The sequence below is a fragment of the Cyprinodon tularosa genome, unplaced genomic scaffold, assembly GCF_016077235.1.
Source record: "Cyprinodon tularosa strain WSP-4 unplaced genomic scaffold, ASM1607723v1 ctg141, whole genome shotgun sequence".
Classification (NCBI taxonomy): domain Eukaryota; kingdom Metazoa; phylum Chordata; class Actinopteri; order Cyprinodontiformes; family Cyprinodontidae; genus Cyprinodon; species Cyprinodon tularosa.
The window spans coordinates 742,494-764,590 of NW_024038232.1; the positions used below are offsets into that span (position 1 = coordinate 742,494).

At 37.0% G+C, this 22,097-nt stretch overlaps 1 protein-coding gene across 2 annotated transcripts in view; it reads right to left on the reverse strand.

Annotated features, from left to right (window-relative positions):
• The window catches only part of LOC119779004 (metabotropic glutamate receptor 4-like), a 283,302-nt gene that overhangs the window by 18,576 nt on the left and 242,629 nt on the right, over positions 1 to 22,097 (reverse strand). For both annotated transcript variants that reach the window (XR_005280165.1, XM_038278501.1), the window contains exons 8-9: positions 15,280 to 15,416; positions 13,163 to 14,098 (exon numbers count right to left, since the gene is read on the reverse strand). Coding sequence is in view for 1 of the 2 variants with exons in the window: in XM_038278501.1 (XP_038134429.1) it covers positions 13,163 to 14,098; positions 15,280 to 15,416 (1,073 nt within the window). In the remaining variant the exon portion in view is untranslated. The remainder of the gene's footprint in view (positions 1 to 13,162; positions 14,099 to 15,279; positions 15,417 to 22,097) is intronic.

Sequence of the window (22,097 nt, forward strand, 5' to 3'; positions counted from 1 at the left end):
GGAAAGGGGTTTTGGGATTACAACACAATCTTGAGCTAATCTATAGGGTTGATCAATAAAGCGGAAGTTGGCTCTATCACCTTAGAACATGTCTCTGCAGGTCTGACTCAGCATTTAGCTGTACCACAAAAAGAAAACTGCCAGATGTTCTGTGTTGGATGTCTTTACAAAAGCTAGATCTACACACAGAGCAAGTTTACATCCAAACCCTTGTTTTATTTATTGTGTCCAAAGAATTATCTTATTAAAAGGAAATCCTCTAAAAATGTATGTTCCTTTAGTGAGAAGGGGAGAATAAAAAAGGGAGCTGGGGGGGTTTGGATTTAGTTTCTGGAAAATGCTGTCTATTTGGAGGGTGGATAATTCAGTTAACCCACTTGATGCTCCTAGCCTAACACTTTCTTTAAATCAAGAGATATCAAGACTCACTTTCTGACGGAACACCGCCTGTGTATTTAATATCAGTGGTTTCTCTTTGATGACAGCTTTTGTTGTTGGTTATGACTTGACTGTCAATTCAGATGCAGATCACTAAGTAACAAATTCAGGGTACAGTGGGAAAAGCTCCCTTTACTACTTTTTTACCCCCTTTTTTACATGCGTCAAGTGCTAACAGACGTATTTCTCTCTTTGATAGCTTTATTTGTTTTAGTTTATTGTTTAATCTCGGTTGTTAATTTTAAATACTTAAAAGACCTTAGGTTTTTTTTTCTTTTTAAAAATTTAGCAGCAGCTTTGCCTTATAAAAATGGATGGACATGGATCTTGGCTTGAGCAATTTCAACATATATGTTTAGGTTACCATAACAACTGATTTAAAAAATTTATTTAAAGCATGGTTTCAGAAAAAAATAAATTAATGGCAAACTTAGTGATTTCCATGTGGCACGGGATTAGAATCAGCTAATGATTCCTCATGCAGATATTTTTATTATTTTCTCCAAAAAATATTTAGATAGAGCTTATTCTAATAACTGGATAGGCTTTTTTGTGATACCAAACCAAAGCAGCATCTAGTCTCCCAGATGTGAGCTTGATGTGAATATCTTGTTTGTTTTTATTTACTATTTGTAAGTCTCCAGGGCACTCTCCTTCCAGACTGACTGCATCTCATCACATGCCAACCAAGGTACTTTGTGAGTCTGGCTGGAGAGCAGAATGGAAGAATTGTAGCAGTGTGAAAGAAAGGACAGCTGCAGTGGTCCCCTCCCAGCTGCTGTGTGTTAACCCATGTACTGCTCGGGGCTTGGCTTTCTAAAGTACTGACCAGTCAAACAAAGCTCCTTTTCACATTAAAACTTTGCTGCTCTTCACTAAAAAATTAATCCTAAAACCTGTTTTTTATCATTATTTTATATCTGATAGACTGCAGGGCATTAAAACTGGAACGAGATGTCTGAAAGTATATATAGTATTATCTCTCAACAACCTGTATGTTGAAGATGAATTTAGTTATGTGCTGATTATTTTTTCTCAGTCAGTATTTAGTCAGTATTTAAAATATAGCATAGTATAGTGTAGTATAGTAAGATGATAAACCAGTGGTGTTTAAAGAAATATTTAGCTGTAGAAGCTGTTAAGCTTTACTTTTTTAATGCCAACAATAATCAGAACAACCAACATGACACAATATTATTAGAAAGCCATTTGATTGGCAAATATGTATGTACACAACCCCTTCTACTTTTTTAACTTTGTTGCACATACAAAAAAACTAAATAAAATAACCTGGACAATAATGAAAGGACTCTGAATGATATTGGAAGACCCTGCAATTTATAAGCACAATTTTATTGAAATGAAAGGATTTTTGAGGTGTTGTCTTTTTTTAAGTTGACTCATTGTGAATGATCATCCATCTTTATTCTACTAAGCAATGATAGTCACATTTATACACCAGAGGAGAAGATGCAAGATGAACAAAGGAACCACAACAGCCACTGTAGTGTGAGGTAGTGATCATTGGTTTTGACTCTTATTTCTTCAGAAGTGAAACACACTTAAATATGTAAAGTCCATGGCCATGACATGGATGACAGAGAAGCTTCACCAGCATATTGCCATCTCTCTTTCACATCAAATCAATTTTTACTTTATGTAGATTATGCTTTATCTTGAGATATGAATGATAAAAAATAATGTTACTCTAAGTATAGATATGATGCATCAGCTTAAAAAGCTAAATTACTGCAAAGCTGTTTGAGTAAGTACACTTCTGTCTGGAATTTCGTTTGATAGGGTAAACGTTCTATTTGAAGAGAAACCTCCATCACCAGTCTGACTCATGGAGCTGCATTTGCTTACAAATGGAGTCCTATTTTTACTGTCAGGCTAAATCCTGTACTCAATCCATTAATTTGTTTCCCCCGGACTGCAATGCACCTGAGCATTCACTGAGTAGAGCTCATAAAAAAAGAGCTGCTGTATATCTCCCATTCCTGTCATCATACCACCATCAGCAGATCTTGCTCTGAGCAAAACATGACACAGACAGCAGCTCGCGGCGGCATTAATCATTGAGGTAGATGCAAGAAAAACAACAGCAGCCCATCAATGCTCGTATATAAGTGGTGACTCTGTTTAGTGAAAGAGCAACACAAAGGATGAATGAGTAGTTTTATGAGTAATAAATCTTAACAAATTTTGTTTTAACCAGGGAGGGCCTCTTCTTCAAAATGTACACAATATAAAATGTATTAAACTAGATTATTCTAACTCTGTATTTTAGCCAATGTGTTCTGTTCTCAGCATGCTACAGAAATGTTCAACAGAAGGGCTTGCTGCATGAGAAGTCACCATAATTGCGCTCTAATTAAGCCAATAAACAAATAGAAGCCTAAGGGGACACAATAATGTGTGCTTCACGGGAGAGTGTCATTTATAAAGATCACAATTCTTTGGCCTTGATTAGCTTCTCGGCCTGCTCACGTTATTGGATTGCCCAGAGGTCAGCAGTCCGCCCAGAGGGTGTTTCGCTGTAAGCCTAATGAATGCAACAACTCCTGTGTGAAGTCCACGATGTTACTCAGCTCCTTCTGCTCCATCACGTTAATCTTTATTATTCATTATATGTCCTTTGGGGCATTAGTGTGAGTAATGCAGTTATTGTTACGGATGAGAAGAAAGACATTTTTTTGTTTTACTGTAGGAAATGGCTTGACCCACAGACTTTCTTTCCAGGAGTTTTCCTTGTGAATGCAAATACATAAACCTTCAGCATGGATGGATCATCTGATTTTCATAGAGTCAACCGCTGAATGAATAAACAATTACATTTTGCACAAGTGTCGAGTTAAAATTCAATTACAAATGTTTGCAGAAATATCAGATTAAAAATTGCCACACAGAAGTACATGTGCGCTACAGATGTCTCAATGTGCAAGTCTGAACCATCTGTTTATGACAATGCACAACCTGCCCTAATCCATCTGCATCCATATAAAACAATTTCTATACAATGCTCTCATAACTGCAAATATCTTTCTTTGGAAAAACAAATTATGATGTCACTGAACGGAAGGTTTGGCGCCTTTAGAAGAGCAACATGTGATAAAACTCAGGCGTCTGCAGTGCGTTAAAAATCCCTGTCTAGTATCAGCTCAGCTTGCTTAAAACTTCAACCCAAGTACAAAGCAGTATCTCCTGAGGAAAAACAAAGAAAAGAGAGTTGGGTTGAGCTGAACCATGGAGAGACACTTAAAGCACTGCGGATTGGGGGAATAGTAACAGGTAGCAGAAATCTACAGAGTACACACTGTCACAAGTACCCTACTGTTTCCACTCTTTTAGTTTTACTGAACTCACTGTAACTCCCACTCTTTGTCTGCCTGGTGTGCTAACAGCATTTCTGTTGACAGTGCCAATAGTGTGGTGAAGTCTTTATGAGGGAAATAAATAACACCACTCAATTAATCAGCCCATTCATGCACTGTAACGGCAAGACCTGTTTGTGTAGGCTGATTGAATTCGAACTGAACCAATTGTGCTATAGACTCATTCCAATGCATTGCTATTGTTTGCTGCCCCTCCTTTTGCGTCTGTGACTCAGACAGCTACTGATTTAGACTTTTTCTCCAGGTAAGCAGGTGTCACATTAATCCTGAAGATACTATAAAGCCTGATGATAAACCCCCACAGATGGACCAGATGTCCTCATTTGAATGACAGAGAAATTCTCCTATGGCACTCGTTACATCAATCCCAGCACCAGATGACATGAAAATGATAGTACTTGTAATGCTGCTGCAGAGGAACACAGTAAACCTGTGATTAGAACAGAGGTGGCTGGATACGGTAGATTAGAAAGATGTGAGTCAACTCATTGTTCTGAGAGACGTGCCCATTTACGTAGGCTATGAAGCTTTATGGAGCCTGTCATATACAATAAGATGACAATAAGGTGTGTTTACCTGGAAATGTTACTTCCTAACCACTAATGCACCAGTCAGCAAGCAATTGGTTGTTGACAAAACTCAACAAGTTTTACCTGGATTGGCTTTGGCTAATATTCAGCAGATACAATGCTAAAAATATATATTTTTTTCTTAATTAAATGTTGAAAGAACAAAAAAACATAACCCATTATTTTTCATATGGAATTTTTATGGAAAAGTGGAATCGAGATATTGAAATTGTCTGTTTAAAAAATTGCCATTCACCTGTTTTCAGTAGAGTAAAGCTAGTTTTATGGTTAACAGGAGTAAAAGGTGCATTTTCCAACATACAATTCAACTGTCCCTGACCCTGCAGACAAATATCAAGTTGCTTCCATGGACCAGCTTCAGATGTATAAGCAATTATATGATCCCTCGATGAGGAATCATAAAGATAATCAAAAACAGCTCAGCAGTCGTAATACATCACTTTATTCCTTATTTATGGTTTTGATACTGCAGGCAGCCAGTTTTGGTGCTTTCTCCTTCTTACTACATTTCTGCTGGTTATAGGTGCTGCCCCTTTGTGTTTTTTTGAAATTATTGCACTAACATTGCATCAAGAATAAATGCCAGTCTAGTTTTTGTCCTTTCGCATAGAGCATTTGAAACTGCAAGTCTCTGATCCTGTGGGCTAAAGATTCCAACTTATCGGTCTCCCTGATTATGTTAGACTACATGAAAATACCTTCCTGGCTGACCTCAATCAATTCTGGCCCAAGGGAAGATTGCTTTTTGCTGTTACTCTCAAGGTTTATACCGTAGTTTGCAGCAAAGCAAATGAAGGAAAATAAATGTGGTCTTAATAAATCATCTTCATTAATGTTTGGTGCGGTTTTCTATTTTGTAGCTATCTTATTATCTTCCCTTTTTCTCAAAAAAACAAAACCAAAAAAACCAACAACATTTTATTCATTGATTTTTTTTTTTTTTCATCATATATTTAGGTAATTATCCGGTTTCATGTAAAATTGATCAATCTTGAGGTTTGAAACATTATTTATGAGCAATGTTTCGCAGCAGATAAATCATTGAGGATTGTGTGGAAACAGAAATGGATCATTCAAAAAAACTAATAGGAGATCAAGCTTTTTCCTGTTAAAGCTACAGTGTGTAATTTTCAGCGACATCTAACGTCCAGACTGCAGACCGCAGCAACATGAACATCTCCCCCCTACCGCTTCTCCCCCCCAACAGTACGGCGAGCGTTACAGGACAAAATGTCTTCAACGACGTCCGCATCACCTACCTTCTCAAGTGATGAGGTTTGTTTACATAGATCATTTTAATACTGCCATCTATTGTTCAGTACCGTCTTAGTTCATCTCTCTCAACTTGCCATAGTTACTTTCGAGCGTAATGGCCGATCTCGCAATCGCTAGTTTGTTGGCTCTGCGCTGCCGTAGCGCAAAGATGTCTGCCTCCATGGCTGCGAGACCCGCTCCTATGTAATTATAAATAACGAATTCTAAGGCAACGCAAATATTAGTGTTAAGAGGCTGAGCTCGTAGATGATGATAAATAACATAGTTATGTATAATATATTACATTTCTGACTGTATATCCCTGTAATTATTACACACTGTAGCTTTAAACAATAGTGCTTCAAGTTTAAAATACAGTACCCAGAATCAAGGGTTTACACTTGTGGTACCTTCTTAAAGCTGTCACAGAACCATGGTAATCATATGCTATATGGTCTGACAACCAGAAACCAATTTGTGAGCAAGTTCAACTAGGATTTGACATTTAAAACCCAATGATTTTTTCCAATCTTAAATATGCTTTTTTTCCTCTATGTCAAAGAGGTCAATAAAAAAACTTAGAACACTACCCTGAAGCTAAAGGTCCATTTTTTGTTCCATTATGTTTCTTACTTTAAGATCCCTTGGGGCAATGAGAGAAGTTTTTTTAAATGATAAAAGTAAAATTATCCTCTGGCCATTGTTGGTTCTCTACTGGAACTAATATCTAGCATCTTAAGTCATTTGGAGCAGGAGACAGAGAGTGTTTCAGGGTTTGTAAATAACTTCCATCTGATAAATAGAACATAAAACAAAACCTAAGACTTCATTTATCCTTGAAAGATTTTTTTCTTCATTTTCTGTTTATCAATTCAAAGACATGCTGGCTAATGGATTACCTCATCCTCCAAAAAAGTTGTTCCGTCTCCCTTTGATTGTATAATTCTCTTTCATCTTCAGAGAGACTAGATGGAATGATTAAACAAAGAACTCGCTCATATCCATGGCTCCTGTTGACATGCGACTTAAGATGTGCATCACTTGGATTAAAAAATAATGTGGGGCTTAGCACTTGGACTGCGTCCTCTCCACTGTGGATGCCTGTTGCATTATATTGAAGAAAGAGTAGTGATGCTGACACTTTAGTGTCTTTATCCAAGATATATTCAGGCCATGTATCACTACGCTACCATCATTTATTAAGCTTGCTGGCTAAATAAATGCAGTAAAAAACATTAGCAAGATTATTCACATTACTTTAAAAAACTTGATGTGTATCATATTAAGCCAAATTACAAATGTATAATTCAAAGTACTATATTGGGATTTCTTGTTTTAAAGATCCATACAAAGCATTGGATAATTTGAACGTAAATTTTAAATTATAAAATGCTTTAATCTTCTATATGAATAGGCTAATACTATATAAAGCTTCGTACTCAACGCTAATTCTGACATTTTGAATGGAAAGAGCATCCTGGATGGAAAGTGAAACATCTTCAAACTTGGAAACCAAGTCCAGATGATCGTTTTTTATTTTTGTGGAAATCTATATGAATAAAAAGCTGGAAAGCATTGATGAAATCAATTATAGCTAATTGTAGAAAGAATTCAGATTTTTCTCAATATGTATACAGCATGTAGAAGACAATCACATGACTTCCAGGGATGCCTAATATGTCCTTGGTTTTTTTCGTAACCCTGGTTGTACACTCAGTGAAGCTTACCATTTTTTAAAACCTTCTTTTATTTTAGTTAATTCATAATTTGTGTTTAGAGATTGTGTGAACATTGACACTCCCACTATTAGCAGCAGAGATCTATAAGCAGGCCGCCTCCCACTAAGTGACCAAATATTTTGTGCAAACTAATAAGGAAGAAACGCAGCACACACTTGCATCAGGCACCTCCTCTATAGGAGAGGTTACAGACATGTAAACCGATTAATCAAAATAGCAAATGTGAAGTCCTTTCTTAATAAACTGGATGATTTAGTGTAGCTTATCCGGCGTTGAGAGAGCTGCTTAGTTATGCTAACCGAGACATGGATAACCATGCATCCTCCCTACACACACGAAAAAATAGAAATAAATAGTAATAATAATATGTATATATATATATATATATATATATATATATATATATATATATATATATATATATATATATATATATATATATATATATATATATATATATATATATATATATATATATATATATATATGATGAGGAACCGATGAAGACATAGCTTACAAAAGGAGCTGAAAAGGAAAACAAAGAGTGGAATATTTTCTTGAAGAAACTGAATTACATATATCACTATTCAACACCTTAACACACCTACAGAAATTAGGGAAATATTGTCAGACACTGTAAATAACTGTAAATCTTAATTTAGATCTGTAAATGCACATCGGTCTGTACAAAGGAACCTTTTTTCTCTAAAAAAGGTATTGGATCACCACATTAATGTGCATAATTGTGCAAGGATCTGTAGCCTTGATATTATTCAGGGAGATCCTTGTGACCTGCTGGTAGATGACGTTGGATTGGTTATTGGCTAGTTTGTCAAAGAGGGGGACCACCATCTGTCTCCATCAGTGATGGGAGTAACAGAGTGTAAAGTAACGGCGTTACTAACACGCAAGCAACAGGAAACGCTAAAAGTGCGTAAAAGCTGCCCTGTGCTCACTCCACAGGGGAACTACGGAGAGCTGGAACAATCAAATGTTAGCCTATATGGAGAAAGGGAGAAATCAGGATGATGGATGGATGGATGGATGGATGGATGGATGGATGGATGGATGGATGGATGGATGGATGGATGGATGGATGGATGGATGGATGGATGGATGGATGGATGGATGGATGGATGGATGTTGCAGTATCTACAACAACCCAAACACACAGGATTTCAGAATTAGACATCCCCAGTTATTAATTTTATACACTCACCAGATCTGAACGCCCTGTTAAAAGAACGTCACAGCCATTAATAAAGAGGTAATGCAGCCTGATGATATTTACACCACATCAGATACCATTCCCCCCATGTTAAGAAGAGGGAAAACGCTTTCTGACGGGGTTTATAGGCCCATCAGATAGCGTTCCCCCTGATGTCATTTAAGTAGAGTTGCAATAAATGCAAAACTCTCTGCAGGTACTTGTCTTTGTCATCCGCTCTATTCAGCTGGCCTTTGAAGCTCATGGCGAGAAGGTGGGGGCTGGTTGGTGAGGGTTACGGGGCAGAGCAACGCAAAAGTAACACAATAGTTACTTTTATTAGTAATTAGTTACTTTTATTGTGGAGTAGCTCAGTTAGTAACTCAGTTACTTTTTGGGAGAAGTAACTAGTAACTAAATACTTTTTCAAAGTAACGTGCCCGACACTGGTCTCCATTGCTGTTCAAGATCTAACTATCCCTCTGCTAACAACAGGTTCTTTTGGGCATTCAACAACCACCCTCTAAGCTAAATATTTTCCCACACCTGTACCTCTGTGAAAATATAGTTAAATAGATAGAAATAAGATCACAATAAGAAAAAGCTCACTGACACTTGTCTATCCAGATCAAACGACTCAGCAAGCAACCTGCTTTAAAATCGCCATGGCTATGATCGGCATACTGTTGGAACACCAGAGCCGGGTTGCCCTGCTAAATTACGTGACACCATTAAATGCAACGTATGAACGTCAACACATCACGCCAGTCGCTTCTGATCTAATAAGCTGAAAAAGCTCTTTTTACACTAGATAAACATTAACCAGCTCTGGTAGGAGGAATTCAGAGACAAAAGAGTGAAAAAACAAAGCACTCTTATTACACCCTGGCTTCCTTACATGTTGCTCTCCATTGTTTACTTTCTTGATTTCTGTCACACTTGTGACATCAATAACACTAACCCAGCATGATGGTGTCACCAGACATGCAGCTGCAGGGGCACAGACGCCATGCAGCTTGCCAGCAAGGGGTTAGACAGGGCTTTTTTGCCAGTGGGAAGGGAGCAAAATGCTGATTGTTAGCAGCTTGACCCATGTTTCAAAAGAGTTTAACGTGCTGTTTTCAGTGGGAAAGAGGCTTAGGATAAGGCATGATATGTACATTTACTTTTACAAGTAAAAAACATTTGCATTACCAAACTGTATGTATTTGTGATTCTCAAAATTGTCTCAAAAAGTGCCAGGCTGTCCAGTTAGACTCGACTAATAACTATAACCATTCTAAACAATAATCACGCTGGAAACAAGACTTCAAGCTAGCTCCGTGAGTGAGGGATGGCATCTGGATATTTAATTTTTTCTGTCATCCTGTATCATTATAACCAGTAAGCATAGGATTCTCTCTGTGTTTGACAGCATTCGTGATAGAAACATGTGGCCATATTTAGGTCTTGATAATGACTAGTGAAGCATTAGAATAATCAGCACTGAGGGATAACTAAGCTCAATTTTCCCCGGTTTCATGGTCGATGTGGCAGGCCATAGCTATGGCTGTAAGGTCTGAAGTATATATATATATATATATATATATATATATATATATATATATATATATATATACACTCACCGGCCACTTTATTAGGTACACCTGTCCGACTGCTCGTTAACACTTCATTTCTAAGCAGCCAATCACATGGCTGCAACTCAGTGCATTTAGGCATGTAGACATGGTCAAGACAATCTCCTGCAGTTCAAACCGAGCATCAGTATGGGGAAGAAAGGTGATTTGAGTGACTTTGAACGTGGCATGATTGTTGGTGCCAGAAGGGCTGGTCTGAGTATTTCAGAAACTGCTGATCTACTGGAATTTTCACGCACAACCATCTCTAGGGTTTACAGAGAATGGTCCAAAAAAGAAAAAACATCCAGTGAGCGGCAGTTCTGTGGGCGGAAATGCCTTGTTGATGCCAGAGGTCAGAGGAGAATGGCCAGACTGGTTCGAGCTGATAGAAGGGCAACCGTGACTCAAATAACCACCCGTTACAACCAAGGTGGGCAGAAGAGCGTCTCTGAACGCACAGTACGTCGAACTTTGAGGCAGATGGGCTACAGCAGCAGAAGGCCACACCGGGTGCCACTCCTTTCTGCTAAGAACAGGAAACTGAGGCTAAAATTTGCACAAGCTCATCGAAATTGGACAATAGAAGATTGGAAAAACGTTGCCTGGTCTGATGAGTCTCGATTTCTGCTGCGACATTCGGATGGTAGGGTCAGAATTTGGCGTCTACAACATGAAAGCATAAATCCATCCTGCCTTGTATCAACGGTTCAGGCTGGTGGTGGTGGTGTCATGGTGTGGGGAATACTTTCTTGGCAGTCTTTGGGCCCCTTGGTACCAATTGAGCATTGTTGCAACGCCACAGCCTACCTGAGTATTGTTGCTGACCATGTCCATCCCTTTATGACCACAATGTACCCAACTTCTGATGGCTACTTTCAGAAGGATAATGCGCCATGTCATAAAGCTGGAATCATCTCAGACTGGTTTCTTGAACATGACAATGAGTTCACTGTACTCAAATGGCCTCCACAGTCACCTGATCTCAATCCAATAGCGCATCTTTGGGATGTGGTGGAACGGGAGATTCGCATCATGGATGTGCAGCCGACAAATCTGCGACAACTGTGTGATGCCATCATGTTAATATGGACCAAACTCCCTGTGGAATGCTTCCAGCACCTTGTTGAATCTATGCCACGAAGAATTGAGGCAGTTCTGAAGGCAAAAGGGATCCAACCCGCTCCTAGCATGGGGTACCTAATAAAGTGGCCGGAGAGTGTATATATATATATATATATATATATATATTTATATTTATATATATATATATATATATATATATATATATATATATATATATATATATATATATATATATAAGAAGGTTCTCTGGCTAGACAAGACCGAGTGAGCTTCTTAAAATTAAGAACAGGGTAGCTGATTAGCATAAGTGGGAATACTGTATGTATGGAGTTAAATATGGGGCAGTCCTCAAAGAAAGCGGTTAGATGCTATACAGGCTCGAGACAAAGGCCCTGAACATAACACCTGAGCTTTTTAAATTGGTCAAAGAATATCAAAGATAAATCCAGCTGAGATCAAAGAGTTGTTATTTAGTTAAATGTCCTTAAACTAATTCTTAACCAGAGTATATGATAACAGGTTTAATTTGGTGTTTATGTAATTTCTAGCCTTAGTCGGACTCAGTTTGAGCTTGTTTTGAAAAGGATACTTAAAATACTGGAATATCATAAAAAATGAAAGCAACTATCATTTACCCTTTCACTTTGTAATCATGCAACACTTTGTCTTGCTGTTTCCTATTAATATTAATTTATTATACTAAAGGTTAAGGTCAAGCAACAAAACATAAATAGCTTTAGAAGGTACAGTTCTTGCAAGTTATTGTATGAAACTTAAACATATTAAACATGAACTAACCCTTTTTATTGGCATATTTTGCTGTAATAACATGCTACAAGTGGTAGAATTAAAAGGAAACATTGTGAAAGGCTTTAGATTTTAGAAATTTTTAGTTTTATGTTTGTAAGAACATATTGCATGCTCTAGGTATCTTGAAAATGCCTTTTCACAGTGCTTACTGTCAGAGCCAGTTTTCCAAGCCAGCTTTTTGAAGCATTGTTTTGTTAAATCCCAAGTGGGAGGAGGTAAGGATTAATTTGTTGCATCTGTCAGTGCCATGCAGGCAATGCTGATAGTGTTCATGCCAGTGTGAGTCCTTCCATCACCACCGCCCTCTGTTGTAGCCACTGAGACCCTTTAGTTAAGCTGCCAAAACAACCCTTTCAACTGGATTGACACATTTCTTCTGTGTCATTGTTGTGCCCTCTTGGCTTTCCACCCGGACTGTCTCCTCTGACTGTGAGGTCCAGAATCTGCCTAGAGTTTTCCGGTTCTTTATGAATCCCTTTTGACCTGCAGACTTTCAGAACTTCCGCTGAATGTGATACAGACTCGTGGTTCATGAGGCTCAATGCATTGATTTGACATGGGAGTATGAGAGTGAGATTGTGTTTGTGAAAACAGCTCATGGCCCTCTAATGCAATATGGCATACAGCCGTCACATATATATGAGTCACAAGCTTGCGTGCTGCCTTCAGAGTCATTAGAGAATGTTTTTATTGCACTGTTTTCATTTAGTAGCTTGCAAACTTGAAGACAGAAACTTACAGATGACATCCCCTTTAAAAGTTTTGTCTTCAATTGAATTAGAATAATTCATAGCTCTTGTCACTGTTAAATAAGTGGCATGTTTGCTCTTTCCTTTTAAACACATCTTTAATGTGAGAGGTTATTATACAAGGTTTAGTTTTACTTGGTAAAAATCCAATTGGTCATAGGAATGTAATAGTTTTCTTTTTAGATTATTTTCATATAGCTTCATCAGTGTCTAAGGCTTGCATCACATCATAATCTATTACCAACAAACTGATGGACTGTGAACTGACTGAAGCTTACCTTTTCTGTGGATTGTGAAGTGCCAAAGAAGATTGGGATGAATGCAAGCCAAATAATACAGGTTGTGTACATCGTAAAACCAATAGGTTTGGCCTCATTGAACGTCTCAGGTACTCCTCTTGTTTTGATGGCATAGACTGTACAGGTGACCATGAGCAACATGCTGTAGCCCAGCAAACAGATAAGGGATAGATCCGAGATGTCACACTTGAGTACACCACGAGCTAAAACAGGGTTAGATGTCCTCTGGTCTTCATAGTCGATAATGGCCTTGGATGGATCCATCCCAAACCAAATGCACACTCCGAGCAGCTGCACTGAGGCCAGTGTAAACGTGATGATAAGTTGAGAGGCTGGAGAAATGAACCTGGGTGCACTAACAGACATAGTACCCTGCTCAAAGATGCGGTAAATACGATTGGTTTTGGTGAGCAAGGCAGCATAACTAATGCTCATCCCAAGGCCCAAGAAGATCCGGCGGAGGGAGCAGATTCCGACATCAGGGGTAGAAATCATCAGGAATGTTGTGGCATAGCAGAGGAAGATTCCAGTTAGCAGCACATAGCTCAGCTCTCTGCCTGATGCCTTCACAATTGGAGTATCATTGTGACGGATGAACGTGACCACCACAAACAAAGTGGCCATGATGCCAAGGACAGCAATGAGCACAGGGATGACAGCCCAGGGGGAACTCCATTCCAGTTTAACAATGGGGATTGGAACACAGCCAGTGTGATTCTCGTTGGGACGCAAATCAAAGCGACACATTTTACAGGTGTATGTGTCTGCCTGATATTGATAACCATCACAGCGCTCACAATGCCAACAGCAAGGAATGCCCTTCACAATCTTCTTGCGCTCGCCTGGTTGACAGGGTTGACTGCAAATTGAGGACGGGATCTGACGGACTCCACCCGGCCACTGCATCGAACGCACCTAAAGAGAGGAGAGAAGCATTCATATAGATAACTATAGAAAAGGAACAAGATAAAAACTTTGAAAAGATTGTTATACTGCAGTGGAAGGGTGGTATTTTTCCTGTAATTATAGAGATATGAAGGTAGTGATACTTTATTGATCCAGAAAGACCCTAAAAAACTTTGAAGAACAAGGTTGATCAAGGAGACAAAACCTTCAAGTACTCAAGTATATACTTAGTTTTGAGCATTTACTTTAGCAGTCATTGCAAAGGACCAGACTATATATCACATCAGTACTCACTCTACAAAAAGAAAAGGGTTCCGGTGGAAGGTGAAATTATGTGAAGGTTAAAAGGTTAGAAGAAAATTAAACTGGTTGTTTTCTCCACAGGGACATGATCTCAGTGCCTTTCTCCTTTTTTGACTTTTATGAAGAAAACAACTGTGTCAAAAATCAATCAGAGGAGTAAAAGACAAATTTCCTTTTTTCAGATAGTGGATTACCTCTCTTACAAGCATGCTTACAAAGAATAAAATCCCTCAATCCAACAGTGTCTTTCCTTCTTAGTACTATCAGTTTTATTCAATTGTGGCTGTTTGTTCAAAGCTAGTAAATTTCTCTTTAAATGTTTAATTAAGAACTCAAAGAACACTAATTAAAAAATGCCTGCTTAAGAATCAGTACTGCCAGGTTACACAGCAGGTTCTAGCTTCAAACCTCACAGCGTTTCTTTTCACTTCTACAACATGTCAGTGAGTAAGAAATAAAAAAGCTTCTCTCAATCTGTTGTTAAGTTTCCCTCCTGCCTTTTGAAGACCTCCTCTGCTTTAGAAAAACAAGAATTATTGTTTCCGTTCTTATTTGTAAATTGCTATGATTTTATGATGTTGCCACACAATATGGTTGGTTGTTTTGTTTTGTCATTTCATCACTTATGGTTTCTTGAGAGATTTCTATTCAACTTGTCTGTCTTTAGGCCCTTTTGACTTTCTTTTCATCACTGTTTGCCCTGTTTTGATTTAAAGCCGCCTTTGAATTTCCATACCTTTGAAGATATGACTAAGCACTATCTAATGATGTTGGAGCAGATTTTGGCGTGATGGTTAAAATCAAAAAGGGAATTTTTTGGAACTTGGACAGACATTTGTATAATATGTCTGTGAAAAGGAAATAAAAGGGTAAAGGAAAGTGCTTACATTCAGGTGCAGCTGATCTGTCCAGTTACCAATGACTTTATATTCAGCTGTTCGGTTTCTAATCTGGTATTGGTAGATCTCATAGCGCCCTGGGGCATCTCCATTTTCATTGAAGAGCACTGGGTTTCCAGCTATACCTAAAGGAGAGAACAATAATCATAATTTACTGTACAGTTGTTCATTTATGCATAGTGAGCATTGATCTGTGAAAATGAAAGGTGCTATCACTCTTGTCAAAGCATTTTGTTATTCCACTACATTACAACATAATCAGACTCTTAGAGGTTTTCCATTAAACGTGGATCAAATATTGAACACTTTGGGTGCACCAAAGTTAGAAGAAATACCCTTTTTATCTTTGAAGGCAACAAATATATTTTTTTTTACTTGATTTATGTTGAAAAACAAATTGTAATGCTGTATAGGAGATAAAATATTAACTATTGAAAACCAAATTTCTTCTTCATTACCACCATGGTTTATCTAGTCTGGCTCTGCATTTCCATACCACATCCCATATCTCTAATCACCACAGTGACTGAAAGGTCTACTCCATTGTGCAAACTTCCACGTAGCTGTTTCTGTCAACCAAAAGGTCAATCTGCAAATGTCTTTGAACAGGAAAGGATTGTGAGAGCAGATAATAACATGCTTCATTTGATGAAATGTATTAAAAAAGCTAAATTCAGCTGAGCTCGTAAAAAATATGTCGTTCACAGAACCCTTAATTTAGCTCTATAAAGTTTCCTCCCAAAAATCTCAAACAACCAGTGTTAAATTTCAAACATAAAATCCTCCTAATAAAAAAAGACAAAGTTTTTTTAAAGGTGTTTACCAACAAAAGTGATGCACCAGATCTTTTTATTTTTTTAAGTTTCCTCTATCCTGTCTGATTTCTCAAGATGTTGCTTGAATGTGTCCACCGTTTTCTTCCATCACAATATTATCTTTTTTGCAAAGTGTAGCAGTCAAAGAGGAACACTTTAATTTCAGTTTCATTGAAATAACAGAAAATGAATGTTTTCAATTATAATTAGTCTATTGATGCATTTACACAATATTCAATATTTCTGTTTCAGTTGCTTTTGGAGTAATAGCTACTTCCTTTCTACATAGAATTTTAGCCTACAGGAGTCATGCTACCGTAAAATGACACTTTAATCTTAATGTCATCATATGGTCTTTATCTTTTGCTCTGAGACTAATGTACACAGTTTTGACAAAAAAACACTTCCCTCCCAGCATGCCTGTTCCCTTCCTGAATTGGAAAATGGCTGGATATTTTGATGGTGTCCATAATTCATTGTAATTGCTTTAACAGATGAATGTGATACCTTCAGGCCATATGTGAATTATGCACAAGGATGCAGCAAACTTGTAGAGGTCAGTAATTACTCCTCTGATGACTTGACTGAATCCTTTTGTTTTCATGACATCACAAAAGCAGCAGTCTTTTTGAGGTCCCATGACATAATCATGTAGGTCTATTTACTGTTTAATCTTAGTGTGTAATGATTTTATTTAGAGAAAGTTAGTTCACATTAGAAAAAAAAAGATTTTCCCATTGTTCTGACTGATTTAGCAAAACAAAACTTTTAATCATCTTAACTGGCCTGAAATACTAAAGGTTTAGCAACATGTATATACAGGCAATGATGAAAAAAAAAAATATTTGTTTATTTGAAATTAAAAACAAACTTACTGAGATTACAGGTATCATCCTTCAACTGTATATCTGTTTGCTGTTTTGTTTTTATCCCTTTTTTTTCTTATTGTCAAATGAAAAAGAGCTACTCACTTCATTATTAAGCAAAACATTCTGAAATAAAACCTTAATAACAGTCCACAGTTCTTGATTATTTACTAAGGGTTACTCTTCAAAAGATGATATTAACTTATATTAAAAATAGTTTACTGATGTGGGATTACACGAAAAAACATTTTCTGCAAGTTTTCTATTGTATAGGAGCTAGTACTGTACCTTTTGGAAAGAACATGGTTAATATTGTTATTGTATCAAGTTCTAGTCAGCTCAAATGCTCAAAAATATCTCTTAGTCCGTAATCACGTCAAATTATTGACCTTAATTCATAGTTCATAAATTTAATAGATCAAACTGAATGCCTTGTTTTATTTATTTGAATCAGAAGCTAAGTAAGTAAAATGTGAGAGGTTGACCAGCAGCACAATAAAAAAAAAAAATTTACTAGTTTTCTATAGTGATGTAGAGATGTGCAACGGGCCATCTCCTGATTTTAAGACTTATCGTAACGTGGAATTCACATCAGGTTATTTATTGAAAACCAGAGGCATACTTCATTCAATGATCTATGAGGCAATACAATAATAAATATTTTTATTTCTGCTTTATAACTGACTTCAAACACCCCCTCCTTTTATTTTGGGTAACCACTGTTTCATTATTAAGTCTCCCAAATACAATGCACATCCCATTTAAGACCCTGCAGATAAACATGTGCACTTGCAGCTGTAGGATTTCTGCTGATGAGCATTGTTTTCCTGTTCTTTGTTTCCTCCCTGGAGGATACTGCCCTAATCCATATCTCGATGAGTCAGCCCCACTGGATTACAAGCATTACTGTTTTACTTAGCCTCTGCCAATGTGACAATTTCGCCCACACTAAAACATTGCGTGATCACTGCAGGATTACCATGATTCTATCAATCAGAAAGGAAACATCTCTCAATAAATATATCAAGCAATCACCCCAATTCTAATTTTAAATAGATTATTTTAGAAGATTTTAATCAGTTTTTTTTTTTCATAATTCCAGAGTGTCACAAAGTTATTTTACAGTTTATCTTTAGATCTTAAACTACAGCCTTGAAATCCTGGACTTAACCTATCTGCACAAGTGCTCTAGAAAACTGCTATAACCAAACAGGAAAAAAGCTCTACTGTTGTCTACTACAGACACAAACTATGTATAGAATTTAAACAAATGGTTTTATGGTTGAAAAGGATCTTCTTAACTGAGTATATAGTTTTATTTCTAAGACATGGAATTTTGTTAAAGAGACATATGCATACATGCAACAAAAAAAAAAGAAAAAAAGAGAATGAACTAGTCTTTGTTCACTTATTTCTCGTGGAAATATAAAATCACTCCAGAGAAGTCACGCTAAAGAATGATTCCAATTGAGACTGCATGGCCAGTGTTTGAGTTAATGGTGGGAAATCAAGCCTGTCATTTCCAATAAACTGCTTGTCTAAACAGACCTCTCTAAAGTCAGAGACATAATGAGTTCCACTGAGACCCCTGCCACAGCTGCATTCTGCTGTGTGCTAATATAACATAGACCAGTGTCACATAGGTGTACTATGTACCATTCATCTGACCATTTATTGTGTTCTCTTAAAGAAACAGTTGGGGTTAATGAGGTGGATGTAATTGTATGTAATATTCAATGATGGTGGCTCTCTGGTCTCTGCAATATACATATACTGCCTAATCATTACTGGGGGCCATAGGCGGATCTACTGGGGTGGCATAGGGTGGCAAATGCCACCCTAAATGACAGCCTTGCCACCCCTGCTGCCACCCCAGTTGGCGGTAGGGGTGGCGAGGCTTATAAATTATGGATCATTTGAGAATTACGACCGCTAATTTCCAATGTCGGACTGCAGTGAATGCAGCACGAAATGACGCGAGAGCGACTGAGACTGATTGTTTTGAAAACCGAATGGGGCAAAGCGAGGGAGCCAGGGGTGATGGGGAGAGGAGACACGGGATGAAACAGGTAAAAACTGATTAACTATCTATCGAGAAATGAAATCATAATGAAAGCACAGTGTTGCTAGCATAGCTGCAGTGCTGATTTTGAGATGATAAAAATCAGGTTGCAGAACGTTATCAGGCTCATAAAGACATATTTGCGGTCAACTATGACAGAAAAGAGACGATCAAGTTTGGTTGTACTCAAATCAAAACGCACAAAGGCATTGGATCTAAATAAAGTTGTGAAGCGCCTTGCTGAGCAACATGGAAATCGCTGCATTCAGCTGTTATAGTCATGTTAACTTTATGTCATGCTCTCTGGTGAGCCTTTACAGAGCTGTTACATTTTGTTTTGGCACCTGAGAAAATCTGATATTTCCTTTAATAAAACCAGAAGTGTTAAAAGTTAAAAATGTGATACTGGTGTGAATCCTGCTTAATATGAAGCAGTGTTGTTGTTTCTTTTGTGTATATTTAGTATGAAATTATCCAGAAATGACCCGTATGAACCTACTCACAAGCAAAATGTATTTTTATGTTGCTTCTTTTCAGATTTGTGGAGATTTTGATGTAACATACAGAACCCGCCTTTTTGTTGATTTGTTGATACAGCAGTATGGAGGACCAACTCTGCCATATTTAAAAATAAATACAGAAATAAATAAATGCTTAATAAATAAATAAGCATACAATTAATTGCCACCAAAAATACAAACAACAAATAAATGTAAGTAGAAATTAAATTATACAGCTAGTCATAAAGGTATATAACTCTTTTAATTGGCTTCTTTATTTCTTTGCCTTTTTAATATTTACCTTATTTATTTTTTTTGTCATTTATTATCTTCAACTTCATTTTTTAATTACTTATATTTTTAAGTATTTATTTAAGTGCATGTTATCATATTTTTGTCTGTTTTATTCTTCCTTTGTATTTTTTTACCCTAGTTATTTCTTCGCCGCTATTTCTTTCTGCCTGCCCTTTTAACATTTCTGCCTGCCATTATAATATAATTTCTAATTACATTTATTTGTTGATTGTATTTTTGGTGGCAATTAATTGTATGCTTATTTATTTATAGAGCATTTATTTATTTCTGTATTTATTTTTAAATATGGCGGAGTTGGTCCTCCATATGCAGCTCTATCAACAGCATATTTACATGCATGAAATGTCCCTTTCATGTTGCCGTAACTGCTGTATGTCAAGTTACTGAGGAACAAATGGGGTAAATGTGTGTTCAGAGTAACCAATACATAGATGTCTGGTACCTTGTTCGGGTGCCTTGACCCATTTATTTCTACTGTGTAGTTCTGCTCAATTTATTCCAGCTCAGTCCATAGATCTCTGATGGGTAACATTTTTTTTCTATCGTTTCTTCTTGTGCAAATGCTGCAAAGCTGCCTCTCTGACAGTCAATCTCACACATCTGCGACTCAGCACCTGTGTCTTACCTTAATACCTTTCCTGTGATAATGCCCCTCTAGAAGTAGTGTAATCACTCTTCTATCTCCTATTAAGTGAGATCACATTGTACGATGTATTAATAATATGAACTGTTTCACATGAAACACTTACTGTACATACTATTCTCACCAAACTGTGATAACTGTGATTAAATTCAGTGTAAACAAATGCCATATGTTGCCACCCCTAAAAAATTCCTGCCCCCCTCTTGCCACCCCATAAATATTTTTCTAGATCCGCCCCTGCTGGGGGCAGTAATTAACCTGTTCTTTTTCTTCATCATTAAACAACCAAAACATTTTGGTGACTGACAACTACACAACACAATCATTAAGCCCTAATGACCTATATGCAACACTTACATCAACTCCATTTCATGTTTCGAGTGTGTTTGATGTTTCTTTGCCATGCCTGCTTTTAAAATTCTGGTATCAGTTTGTAGAAAGGTTAATTGCTATAAACAGCTTGATCCTCGGGTTTTGGAGGAGGTACTCAAGAGACAAACACTGCCGTAAAAACCAAGAATGTAAATTTAACATGTCTGTCATCTACAAGGCCTTGCTGTACAACTCCTCACTTGGGGGAATGAGGAGGTGATATGAAGAGGGAGAAGGGTCAGCACCCCCCTCCTTGGATATCTTATGCAAAAATTAGCAATTGTCACTCATGTGCAATATTTTTCTCTCTCTGTGCAATAATACATGCCAACAACTGTGTAGCCTGTGTAATTTTTTACTTATTTATAAGGTCAGTACATCTCTGCAGTGCAAGTGCAATAATCCAAGTCAATTGCTGTGCAGTTTTTCTTAGCTCTCTACAGTGCAGATTTTTTTTTTATATCTAAGGGAAACATATTGCAGGACATTAGAAGTTGTTTTCTTTTTTATGATTTTTTTGTAGTATAAACATTCTTTATATCTTTAATGGCATCTTGCTTTAACTCTTTGTACGCTATATAAGCTACTGGAACCAGAATTTCCCAGAAGGAGTAATCCCAAGGGATTTTTAAAGCTGAATCTAAGTCTATTGAGAAAACTGAACATTAAATATTTCTAATAAATATTATCTCAAAAGAATATATACATTTCCCCATAAAAATGTAAAAACGTAACTAAATGTAAATGAATAAATTTCCCCATGAATAGATTTTCCCGTTGAAATGAATTATGGACATATGTTGTCATTTATCTACATTAAGATTTATTTATCAGTAGTTCAAGAATGTATTTGTATTTCATGATAAATATTTTTATGTATTTGTTTATTTATTTCTTTTTTCAAAACATGTTTATTTATTTCAGAATATATTGAACTATTTTATGATTATGTTTTATATTGTGACACAGTTTGTAAAGCCGTTATAAATATATTTCAAAGCCTCTTTGTACGTGAGTTTTTGTTATTTCGTTCTCTTTTGTTATGTTTTTACATTTAGATTAAAGGCACACTATGCAACATTTTTCAGTTAATTAATGTGTTCCATAACGTTATGGATGATTAAATGATTCATTTCAGGTTGAACAAAGGTATTCTCGGCCGCCCTGGTGGTCTGTGGGGGAAATACCGCACTTGCAATTGCAGGAGCACCGACCCGCACCCACAGGCTCAGA